The following is a 24,481-nucleotide window of genomic DNA, read 5'->3' on the forward strand; positions in this document are numbered from 1 at the left end:
CTGCAGTAGACAAACAAGGTTACTTTTAAACCAGCGTTCCGAGAATGAAGCCGGTTGTCAGGCGTCCTGGGACACCTGGCACCCTCTCATGGAGTGCCCCCCAGGCGGCACTCGCTATACATGGCTTGCATGTGACATTAGTCCGCCCCTCTTTCCGGTGGCCAGCGGCGACTCATTGACGCGGCGGAAGCTACCCTCTAATGTGCCCTTTCCCCCCATTATGTCTGACCAAGTGACGTCAGTGCAAGCTATGCATGCTATCAGCCTAAAGCCCCTTGATGTGCGTCTTGTAAGTAGCATCCAATGCGCCAATTCACGAGGCCCGTGCGTCGTGCGGCCCCCGGAAGCCAATGGCGGCACAGCATCGAAACGAGCCGCCTCCAGAAGCAAACGGAGGCGGAACATTCGCTCACCGCGTCACATGTCTTGCGTGTTTTCACAACAATAGTTGTCGGTACTCGTGAGAAGCGCAAAGCGTGAATTTTATCAAGGTGCTTTGTTGGGCTAGTCAATAACTCAGGAAGTTCCCGAGAAAAGAGAACCGTGTTTTTTGGCACAGGTGAATAAACTATGTATCGCAGAAAGCTAATAGTTCTATCGCAAACTTTTGCGATAGAACGCAAAAGTTTGAGAACTCGTTATGCGAATCATACGATGATTGAGAAAAACTGTGATTTCCCTAAGCCCGCCCGAGCCTAATATCGTCAAAACAAGAAATGTGTCATTTTTTGCACCAATGTCGTGCTCTCAAATTTTCGCGTTCTATCCCAACCGCCAGCGTCTCATTTTCACAGAGTTCGAGCTTTCTACAGTGCATTGTCATACCAAACACAGTTCACTTTTCTCGGGAACTTCCTGTACTTAGAAGACAAGGCCTGCTCATTACGTGATCGCTAGTGTATTTCTGACCCACCCAAAGCGAAAAACACAACAGAGCTTGACGAGAGACGCTGCAAAGCAGGAGACGCGTTCATCTTGGCATCGTCGCACTCGTTGTGAGACACTGCAAGGCGCACTGTTGACAATGCTTACAAGAGCTAGGCAGAGCTGCGTGGTTCCACTAGTGACGACGCTTGAGGCGAGAAATGCGCAGGCCTTTTGTCTTCTAGGTGATGTTGGCCTCATGTACAGAAATGGCGGAACCAGTTGAACCTTGGATGCACGTTAGCTGTGGGGGAAATTGATTTTATTGATCAGATGGCCACAAACGAGCTGGTGATATGGTTGAACATTGACTAAAATACCGTGTTATAGTACTATTCGAGTGCTTCAAGATCAAAAATCTAAGCATTTCCCGTTTCTTAAGTTGGTCACTGCCTCTGTGAACATTCATGTGGCAAGAAAAGGTATGCGAGAAGTGGTGATCGGTGTAGGTCACTGCCTCTCTGTTTATTATGGAAGGAGCGTTTTGTATTCTCCCTTCCCTCCTTTCTTTTTTTTTTTTTTGGGGGGGGGGGGGGGGGGGGGGTTGTGGAAGTTATATGAGCAGAATTGTTTGTCATAGAAGATTCCGCTGTATTTGAAACTGGGTTTGTCCACTCCTTCTCCTCTGTCAAATATGATGTCCATCCCTCCTCCTCTAAGTCTCGAGGTTTTAGTCAATAATAAGTTTACCATGTTGTTGTTGTTGTTTTTGTAAATATGAAGTTTGCACACAGTGTCGTTCAAAAACGATCCATCTCCATCGCCCGCGGTCGCGGTGCCTCTGGCGCCCCTAGGATCGCTATCCGCCCGTACCTGCTCAAGTTCGGGCGTTCTTGTGAAGCATACATACACAACATTACTACTTTCTTTTAAGCATGTTGGACACTGAATGAGAGCTTCTCACCTGTAAACATGATTAAATCATATCCGAACAATCAGTCCCTTCCATCTTGACACTATTGGCACTTCTGGCGCTCGAATACCCAATGAATGGATGACAGTTTCTATTCACCTCGTACGTAAAACGCGGAAAAACAGGTGCATGCGTCGGACCCCCGAAATTGGGTGGCGGCTTCCGTCACCTAGCGACTTTTTTTTTAACATCCCGAAGCGCGCGAACGTTTCTCCGGCCGCACATAGCCCGGCCGTCCCTCCCTGCCAGAATCGTCCCTTATGCGTCTCCACTTTCTAAATGTTTAAAAAGCACCAACACGCTCAAATAGTACGAGCCCCATTCGTGCGGAGCTATGGTGCGAAGAAGACATTCGGAAAAAGAGAAGGACACGGCGTCCCTCCGCGGGGAGGCGCTCTCAACCCAGGTATCAAATTCGCCGTTGGCAGTTTGTGGTTTCAGCTAGAGTGCCTTCATGCACACGTGCGCTTTTGCTTGACTGGTGACATGTCAGCCATTTTCCCGCCCAGTCGTTTTTTTAATGCATTTTGAGGTACGCGCTATCCGGTGTCACTCAACTCGAGCGCGTAGCTTTGGCTAATGAATAAACGCCATTTTAGCGCCCAAATCACGCACCTAGTGCGCTAAAGCGTCACACGCAGGCACAATAAGGGCAACAAATTGAATATCTTCACCCCGAGACAGACAGACAAGTAGACACCCTAGTTTCAGCTAGTTTCAGCATGGCCCGAGGGGGAAAAGTCCAAGAAAAAGTCTCGTTACGTCGAGTTACTGCAGCTTCTACTTACAGATTTTTGTGTCTTGTGGTAGTATGGTGAACAGTTGCTCTAGGGAAGTAGATAGACAAGTTTTTATGCTTATATAATTTCAGTCTGGACATGTGTCGGCTAGCGCTACAAGCGCGCCTTTTGATATATTTGACTGCAATGTGTAGCGCGTATAAAACTCCAGAAAAAAAACATAGCTCCGTACAAAAAGAACTTGGATTTCCCTAAATAAAAATAATCATGCTGTACTTTTTTTTCTCTTTTTTTTTTTTTTTTTCATTATTATTGCACGTTTTTTGACGCAGGTTTTTGAGCCTGAGCACGAGGTTAGTCCGAGTTGTCCTTTTTTTAATATTTTTAATATTTATTACGCAATTGTTGGCTCACATTGCGGTGTTTACTTCTAATAGAAGTACCTTTAAGCAAAAGAAAGTCGGCAGATATCAGTCACCGCGATATCCGTGGTTCGAATCCAGCATGCCAAGTGTCTCCTTGAATTCGTTGCCATGCGGCATTCAAAGCTCAGATATCTTGGTGACTCGCGTACGAATCTGTTTGCAGACTGTTTTTTGCATAGTGTATAAACAGTGTGACTCCGGCTTTAGGGGAAAATTAATGGCGGTGAGATACGACTACCTCGCAATGATTTCGCCATTTTTTTTTATAAACTTCGTGATAATTGTAAATGATGATTCAAAATGCGGGGCGTTATCTTGTAAACGTGCAGTGTTTGACACATGTAGCACAGACCACCGTTACCCGTTATGCACCTTGTGATGCAGTGGCGTAGGCAAGGAGGGGGGGGGGGTCGAAATCCTCTCCCTCCCCTCTCCCCTCGAGATGCCAAACCTACCCCCCGGGAAAGGGGGGGCCGGTGGGGGGGGGGGGGGCCTCTCGGTCCCTTGCTCATGCAGTCTGTTCTGCACGGGGCATAGAGCAAAGGGGGAGAGCGGTGTTTGTGGGGTACAAAATGCTCAAATAAATAAAATAGGCAGTATTTACATACAATTGAAAGAATCAAACACGGAGGACAAACACAGGACAACCACGTTCTTTCATTTAGCAACGACGTTTATTTTGGGCAGAAACATTGCACCCTGAACGAGACCCCGACTAAGATAAGGTGATAAGGGGGCAGGCGAATTGGGAGATGGAAAGGTGATAACCCTTTCCATCTTCCAGTTCGCCTTCCCCCTTATCATCCTATCTTGGTCGGGGTCTTTTTGCTAAATGAAGGGACGTGATTGTCCTGGTGCTTGTCCTCCGTGTTTTATTCTTTCAATGTTATGCATTTATGTTCAATTCGCTCGCCTTTACCAGTACGAGGCAATATTTCTTCCTTCATGTTTATTTGATGGGATGCGGAACTTGATTTCAGATATATAGAGTACAGATATTTTGAAACATATGTGTGGTAAAGGATGGCAATTTCAAGGGCAAGTACAACAAACTATTCTCACTGAAATGGACAGTTCAGTCATTCCAAAGCGAACACGTGGGCAGGGATGGGCAAAATACATGCAAATATGTATCGAAATACAAATACAAAATACTTCGTCAAAAATGTATTTAATTGCAAATCTAATTACATTTCGTAAAAAAGCATATAAGAACAAGATACAAATACAACCAAATGTATTTCGTCTCCCCCAATTACATTTCCAAATACATTCCTCAAAATTTGCGTCAGCGACTTCAGGTCACCTGAAGTTTCTGGGTATCTCATTTTAATTTGCATTGCACACTCGGGAGTTAGTGTGCGAGGCTCTAGTAACGTAAAAGAAATATAATAAAAAAAATGTAATCAGCTTGGACGTAATAGGTGAAAAAAGTACAGAGCTTCAAGCAACTTTTTTTGTCGATTACATTTTGGTATAGACCAACAAAGAACCGAGACGACCAAGACTCGCAGCACTAGCTAAAAAATTTTTTATTGTTGCTACTCGCACCAAATACGAAAATCTGGGCAACCCGCGCATTTAAAATATTCCAGGCAAACATATGGATGGAAATCAGGCTGGAAAGCATCACAAGCTGTCATAGGAACTTATTTAGCCAGAGTGCCTGTGAACGTCGATTTCGTCACTATTCTTGCCCTGGACTAGCACCGTAATCACAAAGTCACTAAACGCTTGTGCTTGATTGAGAGACACTGCATTCGGTGCAGAACGTACTTTTCTTCCTGTTCTGGGCAGTGACAATAAATTTGAGGGATGTATTTTCACCCACAAAATTGTATTTAATTACAATTGTATTTGAAATACCCACGTTTTAGTATTTAAATACACACGACAAATACATTACGCAATTTGTAATTAAATACAAATGCAAAATACACAAAGTATTTGAAATACGTATTTCAAATACTTGTATATTTTAGCACTGTAGCGCCGCCTGGATCGCTCCAAGATGGGAGGCGGAATTCTTCAAAAGATGTCGCTACACCAAACCCAGTTGTTTTGACCGTTTGACGATTTCCTTTTCGAAGTCTAAGTGGCAAGCGCTCGGAGAGCAGCCAGCGGAGAACACGTGACATCCGCCGCAATCGTGACGCTGTTCGTCTCGGGGCGAGCATATCTGGGGCGAGGCTGACGTTGAGGGAACGTCCTAGTCGTTCCCGCCACCGAAACGGCTGCTTTTGTACGAATTTTGAGAGACGGGTGGGACAATAGCCCCTTCTGGGAAGAGGGGAGTTCCTCCTTCCCCTCGTCTGTTATGGTGGCCGGAGGCGAGACAGGGATCGTCACTACCTGTCAGACTTCCTAGACTGGCATAACGAGGCGTTAGCGACAGTCATCAGGTGCTCTTTCCTGATCGTTTAATTCGTTTTAAACTTTTTTTTTTGTGTCTTTTTCGACAGGAGATTGGTGTATCTAATGAGATAGCGCTTATTTCAACACGAATAGACCAAGAAATAAGCGCCGAAATTTTGTTGTAGTATCCCTTTATATGCTGTAAGCATCTTTTTTCTTTTTTTTTTCTGCTTTTATCAGTTGGACCAATCTGCAGGCCTAGGCAGCTTGTTAAGAAAAATCACACCGATTGTCCTTTTCTGCAAACCCGCGCGGAAAAGACAGAAAAACAAAAATGACAAGCCGCGGTAAGCAAAACCATGTATCACAGTTGAAAGTGAAGGGAAAGGTCGCGACGGGTTTGGACAGAAGACGGACAAAGTCCTAAATTGTCCACCCTCGTTGCGTACAACTGAAAAAAAAAAAAAAAAAAAAGCAATATCGCCGTTTTTGGCGGCTTATACGAGTTTTTATCACACGTTCGAGTACTTATAGGAAAACAGTGGGAGGGAAGATATGGGCCTGTAATTGTTAGCGTTATCAAGAGTTATCCTTTGTGCATAGGCGTAATTACCCTAGCAATCTTCATGCTGTCTGGAAAAGTTCCGGTCGGTAAAGCGTTATTGCAGATATGCCGCGGTAAGACACATAATAAGCCTGCGACAAATTTGACTCACTCGGCTTTGATATCATCGTCCCCAGCTGCAGAATTATTGGATAAGGAATTAAGAGAGGGAAATATTTCAATATCGCTACATGGATCTAAAAATGCGATGTTTGAAGATTGTGGGTAAAATATGCATCTCTAAGTTTTGCATTAAACCCGCAGATCCGATGCTGCACCGGATTCACACACACACACACAAAAAAAAAAAAAAAAGAGTTGCGTGACACTCTTACAATTTTTAACATTAGTCTTGCCTTCCATAGTATTTGCCATCAATACTGCAATTGAAACATGACCACCCCCAATATAATTAATGATTTAATTAACGAATTTCGTTAGCCCACTCGACCATGACGATTATCCCCTCGTCTAATGCCCTCCGAGCCTGATAAATACATGGTGAAAATGGCACTTGTCTAACTCTCACCCATCTTTTTTTTTAAATGTTTAAATTAAAATTAATCTCCTTGTATAAAACATTACGGGTGCTTGTGCGTATTCTCGTGTTAACTAACCGATTTGATTTGTGTGCACTTTTTTTTGGTTAAACAGCGGCATTACAAGGTGTGCATACCACACGTTGATGGGCCTCTATCCGCAACCGGTCGTATTTGTTGTAATAAATGCTTTAAAAGGAGCTTTGAATTTCGCTATCAATAAACTCAGGCGTAATTAGTTTACAAAAACAGGTGAAAACGGTCAATTCATTAAAACTATCCGATAAATCTGAGGGAGTATAGAGTGGAGTCAAAGATGACCATGCATTCTCTTTTCCGTGACTTGAGAGCTTCCGCGCAGACAAATGGTAAATAGTAGGTGTGCTTATCGAAGGATGCCAGACTTCGAGTTGTCACGTGCGCGAGAAGTCGGATTTGTTTTACCTTTCAACTAAACCCACAGCTACGGCGCGCAATGGCATGCTCGTCCGATCGCCTTTTTCGAGTATTATTCAAGAACAGTTAAAGTAATTGCACACACGGTCTTCCACCCCATGGTTTCTAATACAATAGCAGCTTGAAGACCGTAATAATAAACATTTTTTTATGCCTGGAGATACCCATTACCTCAATTGATAATGTCTGTTTGTTGTCATTATATAATTAATCTCTTGCTGACACTGAGCTTAGTTTTGCGGCCCAAATTACGATGGCCGTCATTTTTGTTTTTCATGTCGGGGTCGGAGGTCCTTTTTCTAGGAGGGCCCGGTTCATTTCAACTTCTCAAACACTGGATAATCCGGCCCTCTACCCAGAAAGAAGGTGCGGAACTGCTGTGTTCGGACATTTACTGACCAAGAGTACACGTACAATTCATATAGTACATAGAACTTCAGGGTGCTTGCGTCTATTTTCGCAGTGCTGAACCAAGTAAAGGCCTTGCATACTAATGGACATAGACCTAGACAAAGAATACAGCCTGAAAGGATCATGCGTTGATTTGTTAAATGGTTTGTTCACAGTATATTTTACAACGAGAAACAAGTCTGTATATTTATATATGTATTGTGATAATTTTAGGTAATTTTTTATTCGTAGTTCAATGAGTGAATCTCCACAAATCCTGCTTTTTTACAAGGCAACTTCTAGAAAACAACACAAATGGTTCATCACTGCCATTCTATGTTACAACCTATAATGTGCCCCAGGATGAGCACTGAGGCGTCACACCTCACGATGTGTAAATTTGAGCCTTAGTCCATCAACCGATCTCAAGACCAACTCGGAAGAAAGCAGAAGCTTGTCACGTTGATCGAAGGGCTTCACGGTGAAATTTTTAAATATGTGTGCAATTGTTATTTTCACTTCCATGCTGCCAAACCTTTGACCTGAAAAAAAAAAATAATTACGTCGTCATTCAAGGGACAAGTACTACTGATCCTGAACCGAGCACGCAGTGGTGCCTACATGTTGGTCACTAGAACGGAAACAAAATCAACTGTCTAGCTTGTGACACGTGACCATGCTCTCAAAGCGTATCCGTGAGTACTGAGTACTACATTTGTAAATGGATGACGTGCAAGTGGCCCATGTAAACAAACCAATATTATTTATTATCTAGCACTTTAAGTCTGACCAACCTTCTTGTCCACCTGCTAGGATGGTCCGGCAAAACCACGCTGCTATCTTTTTTTTTTTTGGTGCTCCGCTGCCAGTTTCATCGTTACACATGCTCCAGTCGCAGTTTCTGCCACAGCTCGCGTTTTCCAGTTGCGCACGCCACAGAAAGTTCGGTCCCGTGGCCCAAGATGATGTTAATAAACTCATCAGAGCCTCATGCGGTCTATCCAGACGATGTCTGATAATAGCATCTCTGAAGGGTTGTCACAGCGTCCAGCACTCCGCGTCTCCCGAAGGCGGAGCACGGACAGAAGCAGCAAACAACATAAAAGCACTCCCCATTCAGCCCCTCCTCCTCCTCCTATGCCAAACACATTCTTAAAAATATCGTTTTTTTGTTTGTTTGTTTTTTTACGTTGGCGTTTCTATGGTGGCGTTGCCTAGGTTGTTTTAAGACCACAAGCAACATTCTTCAAAGTATGTCTACTCTTGCTTGGGGAGGCTTTGCGACACAAAGAACACTTGTTCCGCTCATACCCTTGTCCGCATTTAAAGCCGTACGGCATAGCTGCTGAATAAGGTGGAAATATATGCAGTGTGAAGATCCATTCAGTTTTCAACTGAAAACCGTTCGTCAGAGAAAAGTAATATCCGTTATCAGTAGGCTTAAATCTCTTTCCTGTTTCGTTCACAAACCAAGCTATTTCTAAATTTAAAAAAAGTGTCACTCTCTAAAGTCTAAAAACATTAGTTTTGTTCGCTGTACACAAGAAAAATAATTAAAAAAAATATTGCACATGATTTTTTTGCTATTTTCATAGAACGTGTATGCACGTTCCCATTTAAAAGTCAAAGAACATGCGACAACTGCATAGACTGATTGAAAATAAGCAAGGTATTGTTTGAGTGTGTGGGACTTTTCTTTTTTTTTTTTTTGTGACCAACAAAAGCATTCCTGCGACATGTGCTTTGCATTCCTCAAAAAAAAAACAAAAAACATCCGTCAACAGAAAAACAACAAAAAAAAAAACAAAAAACATGGCGGCAGTTTTTAGCAAGTTTGCGCGCAATCAGAGATCGTTCTTACCGATGCAGTTTCTTGAACCCGCTGAAAACGGTATAAATGCGAAAGGATGACGAGAAGCGCAGTTCTCTAGCAGAAAACGATCTGGGTCAAACACCTCGGGGTCTGGAAATACTTCGGGATCTCTGTGGAGCCCGTAAATAAAGATTTCCACTGAAGTTCCTTCAGGTACCACATAATTCCCTAAACAAAAACAAAACAAGACAAAATAAATAAAGAAAATGCGCCAAATATGAACTAATCAAGACGAAAAATTTAGTTTTGCCGTTTATACAGATATTGGCAGCATTTAGGAATTTTAAACACTAGGAATAAGCCAGAGCGGTTGCATATAATAAATTTAGTAATATCGTCAAGCGAGGCGTTTAAATAAGAACGTAAAGCACAAACAAAGTAGCAGCGATAACACGCTCATAATAATAATATAACAAGAAAATGAGCTCGGATCTTAAAATGCATTTTGTCTTTCGTTGACCAGAGGTAGCTGCTTTACAATACCATGGACTCCGTGCGTTTATAACTGTATACTCAGTGATCCAAAAAGAATGCACAGTATTTGTATTCTTCGAAAAGAAAAACGAAAAGTACCCAACACTGAACAAAAACAGAAACTAGAGTGAAATGGTGCGAGACGAGTGAGACAATAAAAGGCACACCTAAGCTTTTCATAAAAAGTAGTTTTGTTTTCTTCTAAATTGGCGAAGGCGCAATTATACGGCGTGGATTCGGTGTCTAAGTTTATTTCTTATAATATGTTAAACAAACGTGTACATTGCTCATTTAGTGCTTTTCAGATAACAGAAAATAATTAAGAAAAACATGAATATTTATTTACCTAACGTGAACGACTTCGTCACAGTCCTTCCGATCATCGGCACAGAGGGACACAGCCTTTGACTTTCCTGCATTTTCGATGTAAATAATCACTAAAACTTCGTTTAATTTTTTTTTATTTTAAAAGGATCCAAAAGCGTAACAAATCATGGAATTTGACAGCAAAACGAACATATACCTTTACGACGCACTCCAGGTATTTCAGTTCTTTCAAGTTCTCCGTCGAAATGCCTTCGGTCTTGTGTTCACCGAGTACCATATCTAATTCTTCTTGAACTTTCTTTTGAACGTCAGGGTGCAGGGCTATTAGATAGCAGTTCCAGGCAATCGCCATAGCAGTTGTGTCATGACCCTATAGACAATGGAAAAAGCCCTTAGAGCCCTATACATGCATGGTCTGTGCATTGCGTGCAGGGTGTATTCTAATTTCCAAGATCCTAGGTAGAGAGCTGGTCCATCTCGAACCATGAGGAGCATTTGCAATTTAATGGTGGACAGTTCCGGCGGATATTGGTCATTAGTGCGCATGCGCTACATTTTTGGGTGGCAAGGAGGAAAGCAGGCGGAAGGGCGAAGATGCCCGCGCAGACGACCAACACGATCGTCACGTCCTTGCAGCTCGTATCGCAAACGCGTCCCATAGTTCATGTAACCCCGATTGAGCAGTTGGACACTCTGTAATATTAAGCAGTTACAAGAAATCGAAAAAACACTCTGCGCAGCCGTGATAGGAAATAGTGAAGAATACCGCAAACATAAACGTATCGACTTCTTCCCCGATATCTTCGTCAGTAAACGACTCGTCGACGTCGAGACTGTGGTTCAGCAAGATATCCAAAAAGGTGAGGAGCCTTTTCTTCGGGGACCCATGTTCAGCTGCAGCTGTTTTAGAGGCTTTTTTTCTCTCGTCAAGCATCTCTCTTCTTCGTTTTTGTATTATCTGTGAGATAATGAGATTCAATTCAATCAATTCAATGTTTTTTTTCGCGTGCTTAACCACAACTCAAAGGCCTTTGCGGTAAAGCATGAAACATAAAATACATAGTCATCACAAATATCCATGCTTCAAATTATCCACATGCTTAAAAACTTATACATATGGTTTACATTAATACACATGCAAACAGTTTAGGCAATTTCAGAGCAACATTGTGCAAACAAGAGGCAGTTTTGTACAACAAATATCAACATTGCAGAACTTCGTGTCAAAAACATGTTGAATTCGTGATATCGGTGACAAGTTGCCATGAATATCTAGGTAAAAAACTGAGATTTCTAGAGTTTGCACTGAAGGGAATGCGGAAGTGTAAAGAAGCAAGAAGTGCAGGACTGTCTATGAACCCATGGACCAACCTGCGCAAAAACTTAACATCCCGGACAGATCTCCTGTTATGCAGAGTGCCCAGTTTTAGTTTGGATAAAATTAAATTATATTCAAAATAACATTTGCGACCAAAATATTTGTCATAAACAATCCGCACAAATCGTTTTTGCATATGTTCAATTTTTTTCACTCGCTGTACTAGAGATAGCGTTCGAAATAACGGCTGCAAATTCAAGTCTACAGCGTGCATGAGTACTGAACAGTCGCAAAAGACAATGATGAGTGCTAAATGGTCTAGTTTAGGCGGGCCATTATTCCCAACATGCGCAGACTCTGGCTAACAATGGAGTTTATGTGAGAATCAAAAGAAAGGCGATCATCCACAAACACCCCTAGATCTTTAACTATTGTGGTCCGACTTATAGTTTCATTTCCCATACAGTACATGTAAGATAATGTGCTACGCTTTCTGGACAAAGACATCACTTGGGTTTTGCGGGGGTTCAAAACTAAATTGTTCAGAATACACCATCTTTGTACTGAATAGACATCTTCTTGCAGCGAAGCACAGTCAGTGATAATTTTGACCTGCCGAAACAGTTTAACGTCGTCTGCAAACATGAGCACCTGCGAGTGTTTCACAAAGGTCAGTAAATCATTTATAAAAATAATAAACAGCGGACCAAGATTCGAGCCCTGAGGTACACCCGAAATAGACATGAAAGGTTGTGACAAGAAGCCAGAAATTCTAACACAGTTCTGTCTTTCATGTAGATAACTCCTGGACCAGGTAATATATTCAGGACCAAGCCCATAGTTCCCAAGTTTCTTCAATAACAATGGATGATTGAACTTGTCAAAGGCTTTGAACATATCCAAATATACTGCATCTAGCTGACCCCGGCTCTGAACAATTGGCATAAAATAATTAAGAAATGTGCATAAATTTGTTTTAACGAATCTCCCTGCTAAAAACCCATGTGGTATAGGAATCCCGGAGAAAAGCTCACCGGAGATAAGCTCACCGGAGAAAAGCTCACCGCGAAACCGGCGGATGCGGAGAAAAGCTCACCGTCCATTGAGAGTATGCGAAGAAAAGCTCACCGATTTTTTTTCTTCATTTTATATGGAGGCTGTTGGATCATGCGTAACATATATCAATTTATTATCATTAAAATTCGTCAGCTTTGTAGAAAAGAAAGTCTCTTTTTTGTAATATTTGTTAAGCTTATTGTGTATATTGCCTCCAATTTAATAATTGCGGGCGAGTGTTTTCTGTGGCTTAATCTGTAGGCAACGAAAGCCGAACTGAAAACTTTTATAAACTTGAAGAACAGGAAAAAGTTCGAAAACGTAATAATGCCTGCCTAAAACCTAAAAATCAAAGTTCTAAATCCCGAAAATCCGAAAGTGCATGCGCAATAACGCGGTGCCTGAAATTCTCTTTGAAGCTTTTGTTAACCTTTGAAAACTGGATAAAACAGTCAGTAGGAAGTCGAGACTTTTTCTTCTACGGACATGCACGTTTGTAGCCGTTCGTGCTGGTGTTTCCACACGTTGCCTTTGTGTGATTTTGCCCTTCTACGACGAGCCATTCATGACCTTCAGAGCTGCACACTGGCACGTTTTTTCTCGTGACCTATATAAGAATTACACTCTAAAAAAAAAGGGTACCACCTTACACCCTTTTGTCCCATATAATACACCCCAAAACTTCATTTCGACGTACAGCGCCCTATAGTTGAACAGACGGCACAAAATTTTACCAGGGGCTTGATAACGGTGCGATATAACTTATTAAATTGCTAAAGTACGTATCAAAGACCAAAGAAAGAAAACACAGAGCTTTTGCAGTATGGCCAAGAAAACTCCGATAACCTTTTTTGTAGTCAATAATACGTACATCAGCTATCTTAATAAGTTGTACCACACGGCTATCAAGCCCCTCATAAACTTTGGGGCCGCCTGTTCGATTATGGGGCGCTGTACGTCGAATTGAAGTTTTGGGGTGTATTATATGGGACAAGGGGTGTAATAATACACCTTTTTTTCTGAGAGTGTAGTCTTCTGCAAATTAGCGAATTGGGCGAGTTGGTAAACGTTATACATGTTGAAAACCGCTCAAACGACGGCGACGGAGTGAAGTCCACAAACACGACAGGACGAAGCTGTTCACGTAACTAAAGTTTGTAAGTGAAATTAACAGAAGGAAAACAGCGTAGCCGACACTGATTACATCAGCAAACACCTACTTATCTACTAAGCACTATCGAATATTTGGAGCTGAAACGGTTCACACATCACTACTCATATTAGCTCTAAAAGTACAAACCTCTTTATCTGACAGAGCTACAGCCGGCGCACTTTCAGCTGTATATAAATTGTTGTATTTTTTACCGGTGTGCAATGTTCTGATTTTATACTTGCGGCTTCAATAATATACAGAATGGGTGATTACTAATTTCTGAGGAATTAGTAATTATGCCCAATGAACTTCAAGAATATTACAAAAAGAGGATATATTTTTAATGAAGTGACGAATGCGAATTGTGTTAAATTGACACGTTTGACACAGAATACTCTAAGTTAAAAAAGAAAATCGGCGAGTTTTTCTCCGCATCCGATCAAAGGCCGGTGAGCTTTTCTCCGCATATGCCGGTTTCGCGGTGAGCTTTTCTCCGGTGAGTTTATCTCCGGTGAGCTTATCTCCGGTGAGCTTTTCTCCGCCGCCCGTGGTATAGAAACTACCTTTTGTTTAAAATAATGATATAGGCGGTTGTACATCACCTTCTCCAATACTTTTGAAAATGCATTAAAAATAGATATTGGACAATAATTGCTGACGTCACTAGAATTACCAGATTTTAAAATTGGGACAATAATTGAAGATTTCCAGTTTTATGGAAATACACCTGTTTGTAGCGACAAGTTAAACAACTTCTCAAAAACAGGAGCGAAAATTTCGCTGCAGCCCTTCACAATAAAATTGTAAATACCATCGCAGCCGGTCGATAGTTTAGAAATTTGTTTTCCAATAGCCGAAAGCACCTCGTCGACTGTAATTCTCGTAAGAGGAAAATAGTCATCAGACCTACATGTCACAGGCGAACTGGTGTTGACACTAGAAAAACATGAAGTAAAATAATGTGGAAACTGCTCGCAAACAGATTTTGGGGACATGTGAACACCAGATTCACTGCGCAGCGTTAAATTGCCCGACTGCTTCCTGATATGCTTTTTTACAAAGCGCCAGAATTCTTCGGGTAGCTCCACTTGCCTATGATGTATATACTGGTCATGAACGAAGAGCTTCTTTGATAGTTCACGGCGTATGCTATACTTTTCATACCAGAAGTCGAGTTTCTTCTTTTTACACAATCTATGATAACACAATTTTAACCTTAAATAATGTCGTAGATCCTTAGAGAACCATTTTGGATACTTCTCGGGGCGTTGAAGGTGCCTAGGAATATACTTATCCATTTGCTTTATTGACTACTGATCTAAGACCGTCCGCCATTAAATCAACATCCGAATTTTGTAAAATAATGCTCCAATCATATTTCTTAAAATATTTTAAAAAACCCAAAATAATCACCGAGATCGTACGTATATCTGAGCACGCAGCAAAGTGGTATCACCCTTAACGACATTGAAAACGAGATTGGGAGCGGAGGGTGGTAAGCATCAGCATTTACCAGCGGATCATTTATGCGAGCCACTTCCGCGACATGAAAGTTAGATTAAACTAGATACAGAATATTACCGGAACAGTTCGCAAACGTGTTCTGCTGCGTAAAATCATTAAAATTGATAAAGTTGAACAAGCAGGACACTTTTTGACGCGTGAATGAGCTTGCACTGTTAATTATACCGGGAGGCCAGTCCACCTTTGGCAGGTTAAAATCTCCGTAAATTTGTACGCGATAGTCAGCCATATCGATACTGTTTTCCAGGAAATGGAAGTGGTCTATAAAGATAGCAGAATCTGAGGCAGGGGAAAATAATATGATCCGATAAGAATGTTGAACCCATCAGCGGAAGTTATCTCCACCCAGGCAGATTCTTGATAAGTTTCTAGATCGTGACGTCTATGTGCGTTCAAAGATTGCCTGCAAGCTATAAGTACACCACCGCCGTATCTCATCCCGGAAGTATATTCACGATCTCTTCGAGATGCAACATATCTTGGTACAGTATGCACCCTGTGAAAACGAGCAAATAAAAAATAAACGATTCTAAGCAAAGAGAAATAACCCAACATTGCGTTACCTTGGTGCTGAACGCGTGTACCGCGGCAACGCCATCTTTATACCGCCGGCCATTATCAGTTCGGTAAAACGTAAAATCTGGGTATAGCCATGGACTCTGTATCCTAACGGAAATCTCGTTCGTTAAGCTGAAAAAAAAAAGTTTTACAGTTTGTTTTTATACTCGTAGTGAAAGGAGAAACTATAAAGCGTGCTAATTGTTTTTTTAAATTTTATCACGGTTCGACGGAAGAGAGACGTACTAAATTAACCTGGGAATGATTTGGATACCCACCTCCCCGCCTCCTCAAAATAAAAAAGAAAAAAAGAGAGAACTTTTTTTTTTATTAGCGCAACCCATATAGTTGTTAATCGAGTGCCGTACAATATAATTTTTGTAATACACTTCCTGTAGTTATCCTTGCATGGTAGAAAAACTTAAAATACTTTTTTTTTTTGCGCTTTGTGTTAACTTAACTTGAGCTCAACCCTTTGGTAACTTTTATTTCCTTTCAGCATAAGTTGTAGTATTATTTTGATTCATAGGGTAGGGCACACAATCACACCAATTTATTTGACTAGTAATCAAGTTACGGTCTTTTTCTTGAAAAAACAAAGAGTAGTTCACCCTCCGATTATGCACTCGACACAAAGAACCACATATACACACAATATGAACAACCTCGAAATTTGTTCTCCCAGGAAGAGAGAAAAAAAAAAAAAAAAAAAAGCGAGGCTTGCGCCGAGAATTTGTGCATTATTTACGTACTAACATGTGTCTGCACTCTCCGTTTAGGCTACACAAATAGAAATTTAAAGCAAAATAGAAAAAAAAAACATTAAAGCAGCTCACACATTGATAGCCTTTACGTAGTCCTCGCAGCACTCTTTCTCTTGACTCCCGCTCACCCCCATAACTGTTTCTGTAAGAAACATACAAAACACCTCCAGCAAGCCGTGTTATGTTAAAAAAAAAAAAAAAAAAAACACACACACATACCCAGCAATACGCCAAGCGTACACGACGTTGACAGAGGCACCACATCGAGCCACTCAGATTCTTCGCGAAGCTTTGAGATCTTGGCCACCATTTTTCTGGAATGCTCATTGATGGTATGAACGAAATCGTCGAGGATTCGAAAGTGGAACGCAGGAGTGAGCATGCGTCGCCTCTTTTTCCACTTTGGTCCGGTGCTGAAAAATAATAATAAGACGGCGTTCCGTATACTCAAGTAAATTAGCATTCTGTATGCACTTAAAGTTGAGGTTTGAACTGTTGGATCAAGAACGAAGCGAGTCACCTCCCACCTCTTTCCTTCTAGCAGAGCAAATGCTGGAGGGAAGGTCGTCTCCCCTCCATAGTTCGCTCTGCTAAAGTGGAAAGAGGTGGGAGGAGCTTCCACTTCGTTCTTGACCTGTCACGGACTATACCTACATGGGATGCCATAATCAATACCTGCGGTCGCTCAAAAAAAAAAAAAAAGAGGAAAAAAGCTTAAAGTTTGAGTTTTGCTAGATTTAGCGGGAAAATTGACGTCGCGTGACCTCAACACAAATTCTATTCCCCGCTAAATTTAGCGGGGTATTGATTTCAGCGGCTAATTGAATTGGTCTTAAGGTCACGTGACGTCAATGTTCCTGCTAAATTTAGCGCGGTTAGGTTACGCCGACGCCGCGAAACACGAGAACGGGCTCGTAAGTTAGAGCTGCGTACTAAAAATTCATTGCTCACGGGATGTCAGACGACGAAAAATAGGAATAGCTGGAAACCTGTCGTGACACGGTCAAGGCCAAGAGCTCGAGTTTGGGAACGCTTCTTCACATGCCCAAGAGCAAACAAAAAAGGAAGGAGCTGCTCCCTGAGCCACTGTGCCGCTGGGGACACCAAAAGCTCTTTTATTCTAGAGTTCTGTATAGGTAGGGTTGTTCGCTTTCGGGTAAAACCCGATTTTACCCGATTTTTACACCCCGAACATGTTTCAGGAGAATCCCCCCGAATTCCAAAACCCCATAACCAACCTATTTATTTTTACGCCGCACGAGTTTGCGGTGCACACACGCTAGCTACCCTACCTCGGGACAACAGTGACGTATAGTTCATTTCGCAAGCTGCGTGCAGCACTGTGGACGCTACACGTCTCTCAACCAACCGCCCAACGAGCGCGCCTAACTCACCGTGACATTCTACAGAGGCCGGCTGAGGAAAAGCAACAATAGGCGTTGGGCCTCGGAGGGACATTTCCGCCCCCCGCTGTGCAGGTGGAACCGCCTCGGCACGCCACGTAGCTTCGGCCCTGCTGCACTTAGCTTGTGAAATGCACTAGCAATCCATCCCCCTTCGACCGGTGAGGTGTCGACGCCCCACGGAGTCTCTCGGGTATACATGGCCATCTCGCTGGTGTCCAACCTTTCTCACGAATAACGTCCGAGCCAGTCAGTCACTTAAACAGATCGGGAAAACTTGACAAGTTTATTTCATAGCAAAATATCTGGTCGAAGACAACCGTCCCTCGAACGGTCGGGATTCTTGTTGACACCTGAGAAAGAGGAGGATTCCGTGGGCGGCTTCCCTTGAAGCGACCGACGGCAATCGAAGCTGGAAAACCCTGAAGTTCCCCCCGATTACCAGCTTGAAACACGTCCCTAACTTTAACGCGTTAGCCTTAAACAGCTCTTAATACCCTCCAATAACAAAAAAAAAAAAAAGAAAAGAAAAGAGTGTATTATTGAGTACATTTGTATATTTAACCCGAAAAAACCCGAATTTCGGAATGTTTCCTCAAAAATCCCGATTTCTCCCCGATTATCAGCCTGAAAAATAGCACCCGATTTTTAGCCCCCGAATTTAGAAAAAATATAAAACCCGAAAACGAACAACCCTATGTATAGGCTCCCTACGAGAGCCATAGTTGCACGTCTGTTTTCCGAATGCCGCCTCGCCGCTATTCGCCGAGATGCGATCACGTGAGGAGCCAGATCAAATGCTGTGTATGAATGTAGACGTTGCACCCGGCCCCGGAGTACGTTCCCCATGCTTTTGAGCGCGCCGCGCGCCTCGAACGCGCGGCGCCGCTATTCGCCGAATTCAGTCACGTGAGGAGCTGAATCAACATGTCGTGCAGGAAAGACGGCGCTACGGGGATGAACGCGCAACTCCGTCGTTGAGCGTACGCTGCGTTCGCTGCGGACAACGTCGGACCGACGACGTCACGGACGTTTTCAATCATGGCAGTCTTCCAAAATAGACAGACCCGAGACCAAATCAAATTTACCCATAGCTTGGTGTTGATTACAAAGAGTATAACATGTCGTGAATTCCAATGAAATGGTTATCTTGAATTTGTGCGGCATGTCTTTTTTGCCGCTCTTTGTTAAATAGAATTGGTCGAAGGCAAGCATTTAAAATATATCAAGCCATTTAAAAAGAAAGTTAAAGAGAGGCGTAACGGAATTAACAACATCGTATCCCACAACCAGATTAATTAAGAAAGGCAGAATTCATCAAACTGTCTAATCATCCCAATGAATAACACGCCCAGCCTTACGAGCCTTCCCGAGCGAACGGCCGTACTCGTCGTCTCGTTGCCTCACCGCCTGTGATTATTGTATCTTGGAGTTTCGTTCACACTACGAGCGCAGACTGATGCCGCAGTTGTGCAGACGTCGTCGGATATCGTATAGACACCAAAACGTGGGGAAGGCTGCGTTGCAGACGACATTTGCGCCTTGCACACGCCCGCCCCGATGGTGGCCCGCCCATATCCCCCCCGTCGTCGCGTAGAGAATCACATGACCGCTCGTACCAAGGTAGTCGTGTGTTTGGCGGCCCAAGGCCAATGTTGACCGACGGAGGCGAAGTTTCGGTTTCGGTTTAACATGCTTAAAGTAAGATTTCACAAAATATCTCAAAGTTTTCGCCAGGCAAATGATGTAGTGCCTTTTATTAGCGCCTTTTTGATGTGAGATCCCCCAAAATCCCGAAAGTGAGCAGAGTTGCCTTTTGAACTAAGTTCAGGATTAAACAATTCGGTTTATATAAGAAAATATTTAGAAGTCGGTCTCTGCGACCGCGCGATGAATATGACCACCGTGCCAAGCTTCACATGTACGTTCAAATATTTGAGGTCGCCGATATAAACTAATCCCGCGAGCTTCTTTATATTGTTTACTGAAGTACTTTTCCATATGATAAGCATAGCGAAGCAAAACAAGAATAGGGTCGAACACGCCAGTGACTACGCTTGAAATATTCCTGTGAATCGCGGCAGGTTCCTTAGAATTCAAATTTTTAGCCAGACCTGCGATCATAAGCCTAACCTCTGGTTTGAAAGTCGCGACTACATTAAAACGCTTAACAAATGGCTGGTCTTATGAGCATACCTTGTCAATAGTCCAGTGCCAAGCCAGGAGTGCAAGAGTGCATATTGTGGTGCCTTAGTCAGGGTGTTGGACATAACTGTCTGAAAATTTCAACGGTTGAAAAAATTAATACATTTTTTTTTCGTTACAGTTAGTGGCATACAAACGCGCACGCTAGGAACAAGAGCAACCAGGAAATTAAAACTAAGTGCATAGAATTTATTGCAAAGGGATACATGTATTTACTCACCTCAATGTGGTCCGCTTTGAATATCAGAACTGATGCTAGAGTTCCTAAATAAAATCTACAGATCCCATGAGCTTGGAACAGCTTACAGAGGGCGTATCGAGTTTGAAGTACTGCTGTAGAGCATACAGAGAGAAAAAAAAAAAAAATAGCGCAAGAGCGTTATAGAAATAAATACCATTCCATTCGTTTTTGCACATTTTCAATAGCTAATTCTAGCGGCAGATTCAATAATTCCAAATGACTGAGGCAAACTCCAGTCGAGATCGAACTAGAGACTTAAATAAAAATAGCAAGCAACAGGGAGTTGAAAGTTGACGACAAATTCTTGAGATTCTTCCTAACGTCCCCAATGCTGCAATTCCCCATCTAAAAGAAACAAAAGACTAAACTTTCTAAAGAGGACAGACACTACAAAGAAGCTGAATAACAAAAGCGACCGCACGCTAATATAAAACTAGTAAGCGGACAACAAGATCTTCAAACATTATCTCCGGTTTTTCGACGAGTTGTCTCAGTGACGAATCGCCCTATGACGAATTGCCCTATGTGACGATTAGCCCTGCTACGAGTTGCCCTATCACATATTGTCTTTCGACGAACGGCCCGTATACCATTTGGTGCGCCATGGCCTCAACTGCTCAACTCATCAATATCCTCAATCGGGACGACCAAACGTCTATGTCAACTATTTCGTGCTACATTTCCAAGGCCAGCGGGACGTCCACAGCGCCGCAGCCTTGCACTGCTGTGGAAGTAGTTGACTCTATCTTCCGCAACTATCTTTAACAGAGTTATGCAGAAGCTACGCTAGGCATTGATGACGTAGCACAAGATAGTTGACGCCTAGGTAGGTCTAAAAAGAAATTGTTCATACGTTTGTTATCGGCGGGCGTGTACGCTTGCGTAAGGCGGAGGCTTTTATCGCCGAGAGCGGTGTCGAAACAGATACCACGCCCTTCGTCGTCGAGTGCTTTGACGGAGTTGGAGCATCTAAATGGTATTAGAGCACACGTAGAGCGAAGAGAGGAGATAGAGGAAAGAGGGCGCTACTCGCAACCATATTTACAGAGATGTAGAGAAGGAAGAACATCGTAAAAGAACACCTCAGTAAATAGAGTTGTGAGTAGCGCTTCTTTCCTGTATCTCCTCTCTTCTCTCTATGTGTGCGCCGTTTAGATGTTCATTCAAATACCAACTAGCCCATTTATCAAGCCTTTGGAGTTGGAGCACTGCGGATGTTATAGGCTAACCTAGGGTGCCTTCATGTGCGCTCTGCTTAGGGTGGTGGCATCTCGCCATTTTGTCACACACGTTTATTTTTATTTTTTGTTCAGAAGCGCGTGAAAGAGCGTATCCCTGCACACGCTTGTGGCGCTGACTGTGCTATGGCGACATTTTGTTTTCGTCGATTTCTTTGTATTTTTCCCGTGAGCGCGTGCTGTCGGCATGTGGTACTACAAAGGGTGGCATCACCCTAAACAGAAGGACATTGAGGCACCCTAGGCTAACCGTGACAATGTAGCATAAAAGAGTCGGAAATCCTAGGCCCCAACGATAAAAATAGGAAATAATCCCAAACGTAGGCTCTTGTGAAGAGAGGGGCTGCGTATGAAACAATATTTGTGCTTTTTACAGCACCCTTTGCATCGATGTTGTTCTTGGAGCTTCGTGACTATGCTTTTCTGACGACGTTCTTGCACTACAATATGTGCGAGGATTTCTAAGAAAATGGTGTCTTGCAAAAAGCGCAGCCCCGCTTCTGTGTCATTACGTCGCGTAAACAAACATGGCCGCGCCCATGAAACAGTGCAGACATTGGTCGTGCACTGGTCGTAGCAGTTGTAGTCACTGAACGATTAGAACAAAAGGGTGCGGCTTCTTAATGTTCACGCTTCTTGCTTCATGATTAATCCTTCAGCGTCCTTATCGGCCAATTCCGCAATATCACTGGATGCGGGGGTGTAAGGAAGATGGTCGGCAGTTGCCACGCATTGCGTTCCTTAAGCCGTCAGTGACTAAAGTTACAACGCAGGCACTTAGGTGATGCTAATTCCAAAGCTACCCAAAAATGTATACTTACAAGCGTTGTAAGGCACCATTGGTTTCCGTTGTTCCGCTCTAAGATGTTCCATTACGACCCAACGCAGTGGGATGTCTTCGTTGGGTCCGGGAACCTTCTTCAAGTGCTTCCAAGTTGCCAGCCGCGCGGCGTGTAAAGCTCCTAGGAGGCCAACCACCAAAACCACTCCACCGAAAAGACACAACCCCACGACGACGAAAAGTAGCTGGAGCCATTCTTGCATCGCGTGTTCTTCGGACAGGGCAAGTACGTTTTCCAGCGTCAATGTTCCGGAATGTAAGAAGTTCGGTCAAATTTTGTATGTCCAAAATATACTCTGAACTGCAGCTGCGTGTACTCTCTTGTTAGCTGTCGGCGGATAAGGAAAACGCCACTCCGCTACGCCATGTACCGGTTTTTATCTCATCAATCCGGTCGCCCTCTTTCTTCTTCTTCTGTCTTTCTTTTTTTTTTTTTTTTTTTTTTTTTGTATAGTTACGACGCGTACCGAATCTGCGCAGAGTTCCGTTTCGAGGAAGGGCGTTCGGTGGCCGTGAATAGTATTTATGGTAATGTAATAAGCCCATTCTTCCTGCTTTCTTCGGTGTTGAACGGGCCTTGTTTACTTCAGCATTAACGCATTTTGAGGGATAATTCTTGTCTCAACGCAACTTTGTCATTTTTTTCTAACGTTAATACTGGTCGGATGAAATAGGGAATATGTCACTTTCGCAAACGATTGCGAGGTTGTCCAAGAGATTGAAGTACAGGTGGTCACAAGATTGGTTGAGAAACCGATTGTTGCCTAGTTTTATTAAAACGTGCGGGGAACTGTCTTTCCATTAAAAAAAATAATAATATTTGCTTTTATCAGGATCGGAATTGTCAAAAAACTGGAGTGCTTTTCCACGTGTACTACATTGCAATGTATAATAGTTTAGACAGTCTACTCGAGAATATATGCTGTTCTTTTTTTCTGTTTACGAACACTTTGAGCTGTTATTCTATGAATCAGAATAACATTACATTTATTCATCCTTTTCATCAATTGCTTTTGGTATCTGTATTGTTACCCAAGAAGGTTTCGGGGTTTGAGGGCAGTGTATGACTTGGTCCTCACACTGGCAGACCTGCGAGCCAACTTTTCGGTTTGAGTGAGGGATTGTTGATAACCAAACAACCACGCTATGTCCCAATATAAAACAAAACGACGTTTTGTCCTATACGTATTGAGACATAGTATACATGAGCAAGTACTCACTAGCAAGGTGAGCTCGTGGCAGATATTTATTATTCGTAAGCATGGGCCCGACCCATTCCACCTTGCTCTGCACTCAGCGTCCTTTGGTAGTCTCGCAATCGCAAGCAGACACGATATATATTAAATTCAAACTTTTTCTCGAGCTGAAACGAAGCACGAAACAAGCATTATTTTAGATTTTTATGCTTTCAAGAGCGAATAATGTTGCTAATAAATCTGCGCAAAGCAGAACCAGCTTGAGATAATCTATAATGTTTATATCACAATATAGGCTGAATAATTTTATTAAAGTTAAGTTGCTGCAAAGGCGAAGCTAGTCGCGTTAATTTAGGAAAGAAAAATAACTCGAAAATATGACAGTCTCCACTTCCAAACCAGCTGGCCTCTGAACTGGAAGATGTTGAAGCGAATAGTTTTTGTATGTTATTTTGCAAGTTATTTGGTGTTTCATGTCATGTTGGTTGTCACGTCATGTCATGTTGAATGAAACTATTCAAGTTAACACGCTTAACGTGGGTCATGCCAAATTTCGACAGAAAACTCGCACAAACATACACCTACAATTGATTGAAATGTTTTGTCCTACCATAGCCTCCTATACTGACAAAGCCTGGCAGATCGCCACGAGAGGCGGTTGCTGAAATGGAAAAGGTGGAGCGGCAGACAACGGATGAGAGGAGAGCCACGTGACTGGCGCCCCGCTGTGGCGAGACGCCGAAACACACTTCTCCCGAGCGAACAAGTGTGTTTCGAGTCCTCGCCGCTGCAAAAACTGTGCGCTGACGTCCAGGTTCCCCGAGAAATGGCTCTTTGATGGTATGTGCTACCAGATCCTCACGCTCCAGATCTGAGACCGGGCACTCTATGGCTCCGTCGTCGAACTGCCAGGCGTTACGAGTATAGGGGAGGCCATGGTCCTACACAACGGTCGCTTGATCGC

The 24,481-nt window shown here is 42.9% G+C and overlaps 1 protein-coding gene across 1 annotated transcript; it reads right to left on the reverse strand.

Annotated features, from left to right (window-relative positions):
- Positions 1-7,724: 7,724 nt before the first annotated feature.
- Positions 7,725-22,703, reverse strand: LOC8040250 (cytochrome P450 4c3). Its single transcript, XM_029994683.4, has 11 exons — positions 22,302-22,703; positions 20,222-20,334; positions 19,993-20,072; positions 16,613-16,806; positions 16,466-16,535; positions 15,635-15,761; positions 10,787-10,978; positions 10,217-10,390; positions 10,040-10,106; positions 9,208-9,387; positions 7,725-7,888 (listed from the first exon to the last, which is right to left on the reverse strand). The coding sequence occupies exons 1-11, from the start codon at positions 22,522-22,524 to the stop codon at positions 7,725-7,727; spliced, it is 1,584 nt and encodes a 527-aa protein (XP_029850543.2). The 5' UTR covers positions 22,525-22,703.
- Between the last annotated feature and the right edge of the window lie 1,778 nt (positions 22,704-24,481).

Source organism: Ixodes scapularis, unplaced genomic scaffold, assembly GCF_016920785.2.
Source record: "Ixodes scapularis isolate PalLabHiFi unplaced genomic scaffold, ASM1692078v2 PGA_scaffold3__209_contigs__length_174095766, whole genome shotgun sequence".
NCBI classification, from domain to species: domain Eukaryota; kingdom Metazoa; phylum Arthropoda; class Arachnida; order Ixodida; family Ixodidae; genus Ixodes; species Ixodes scapularis.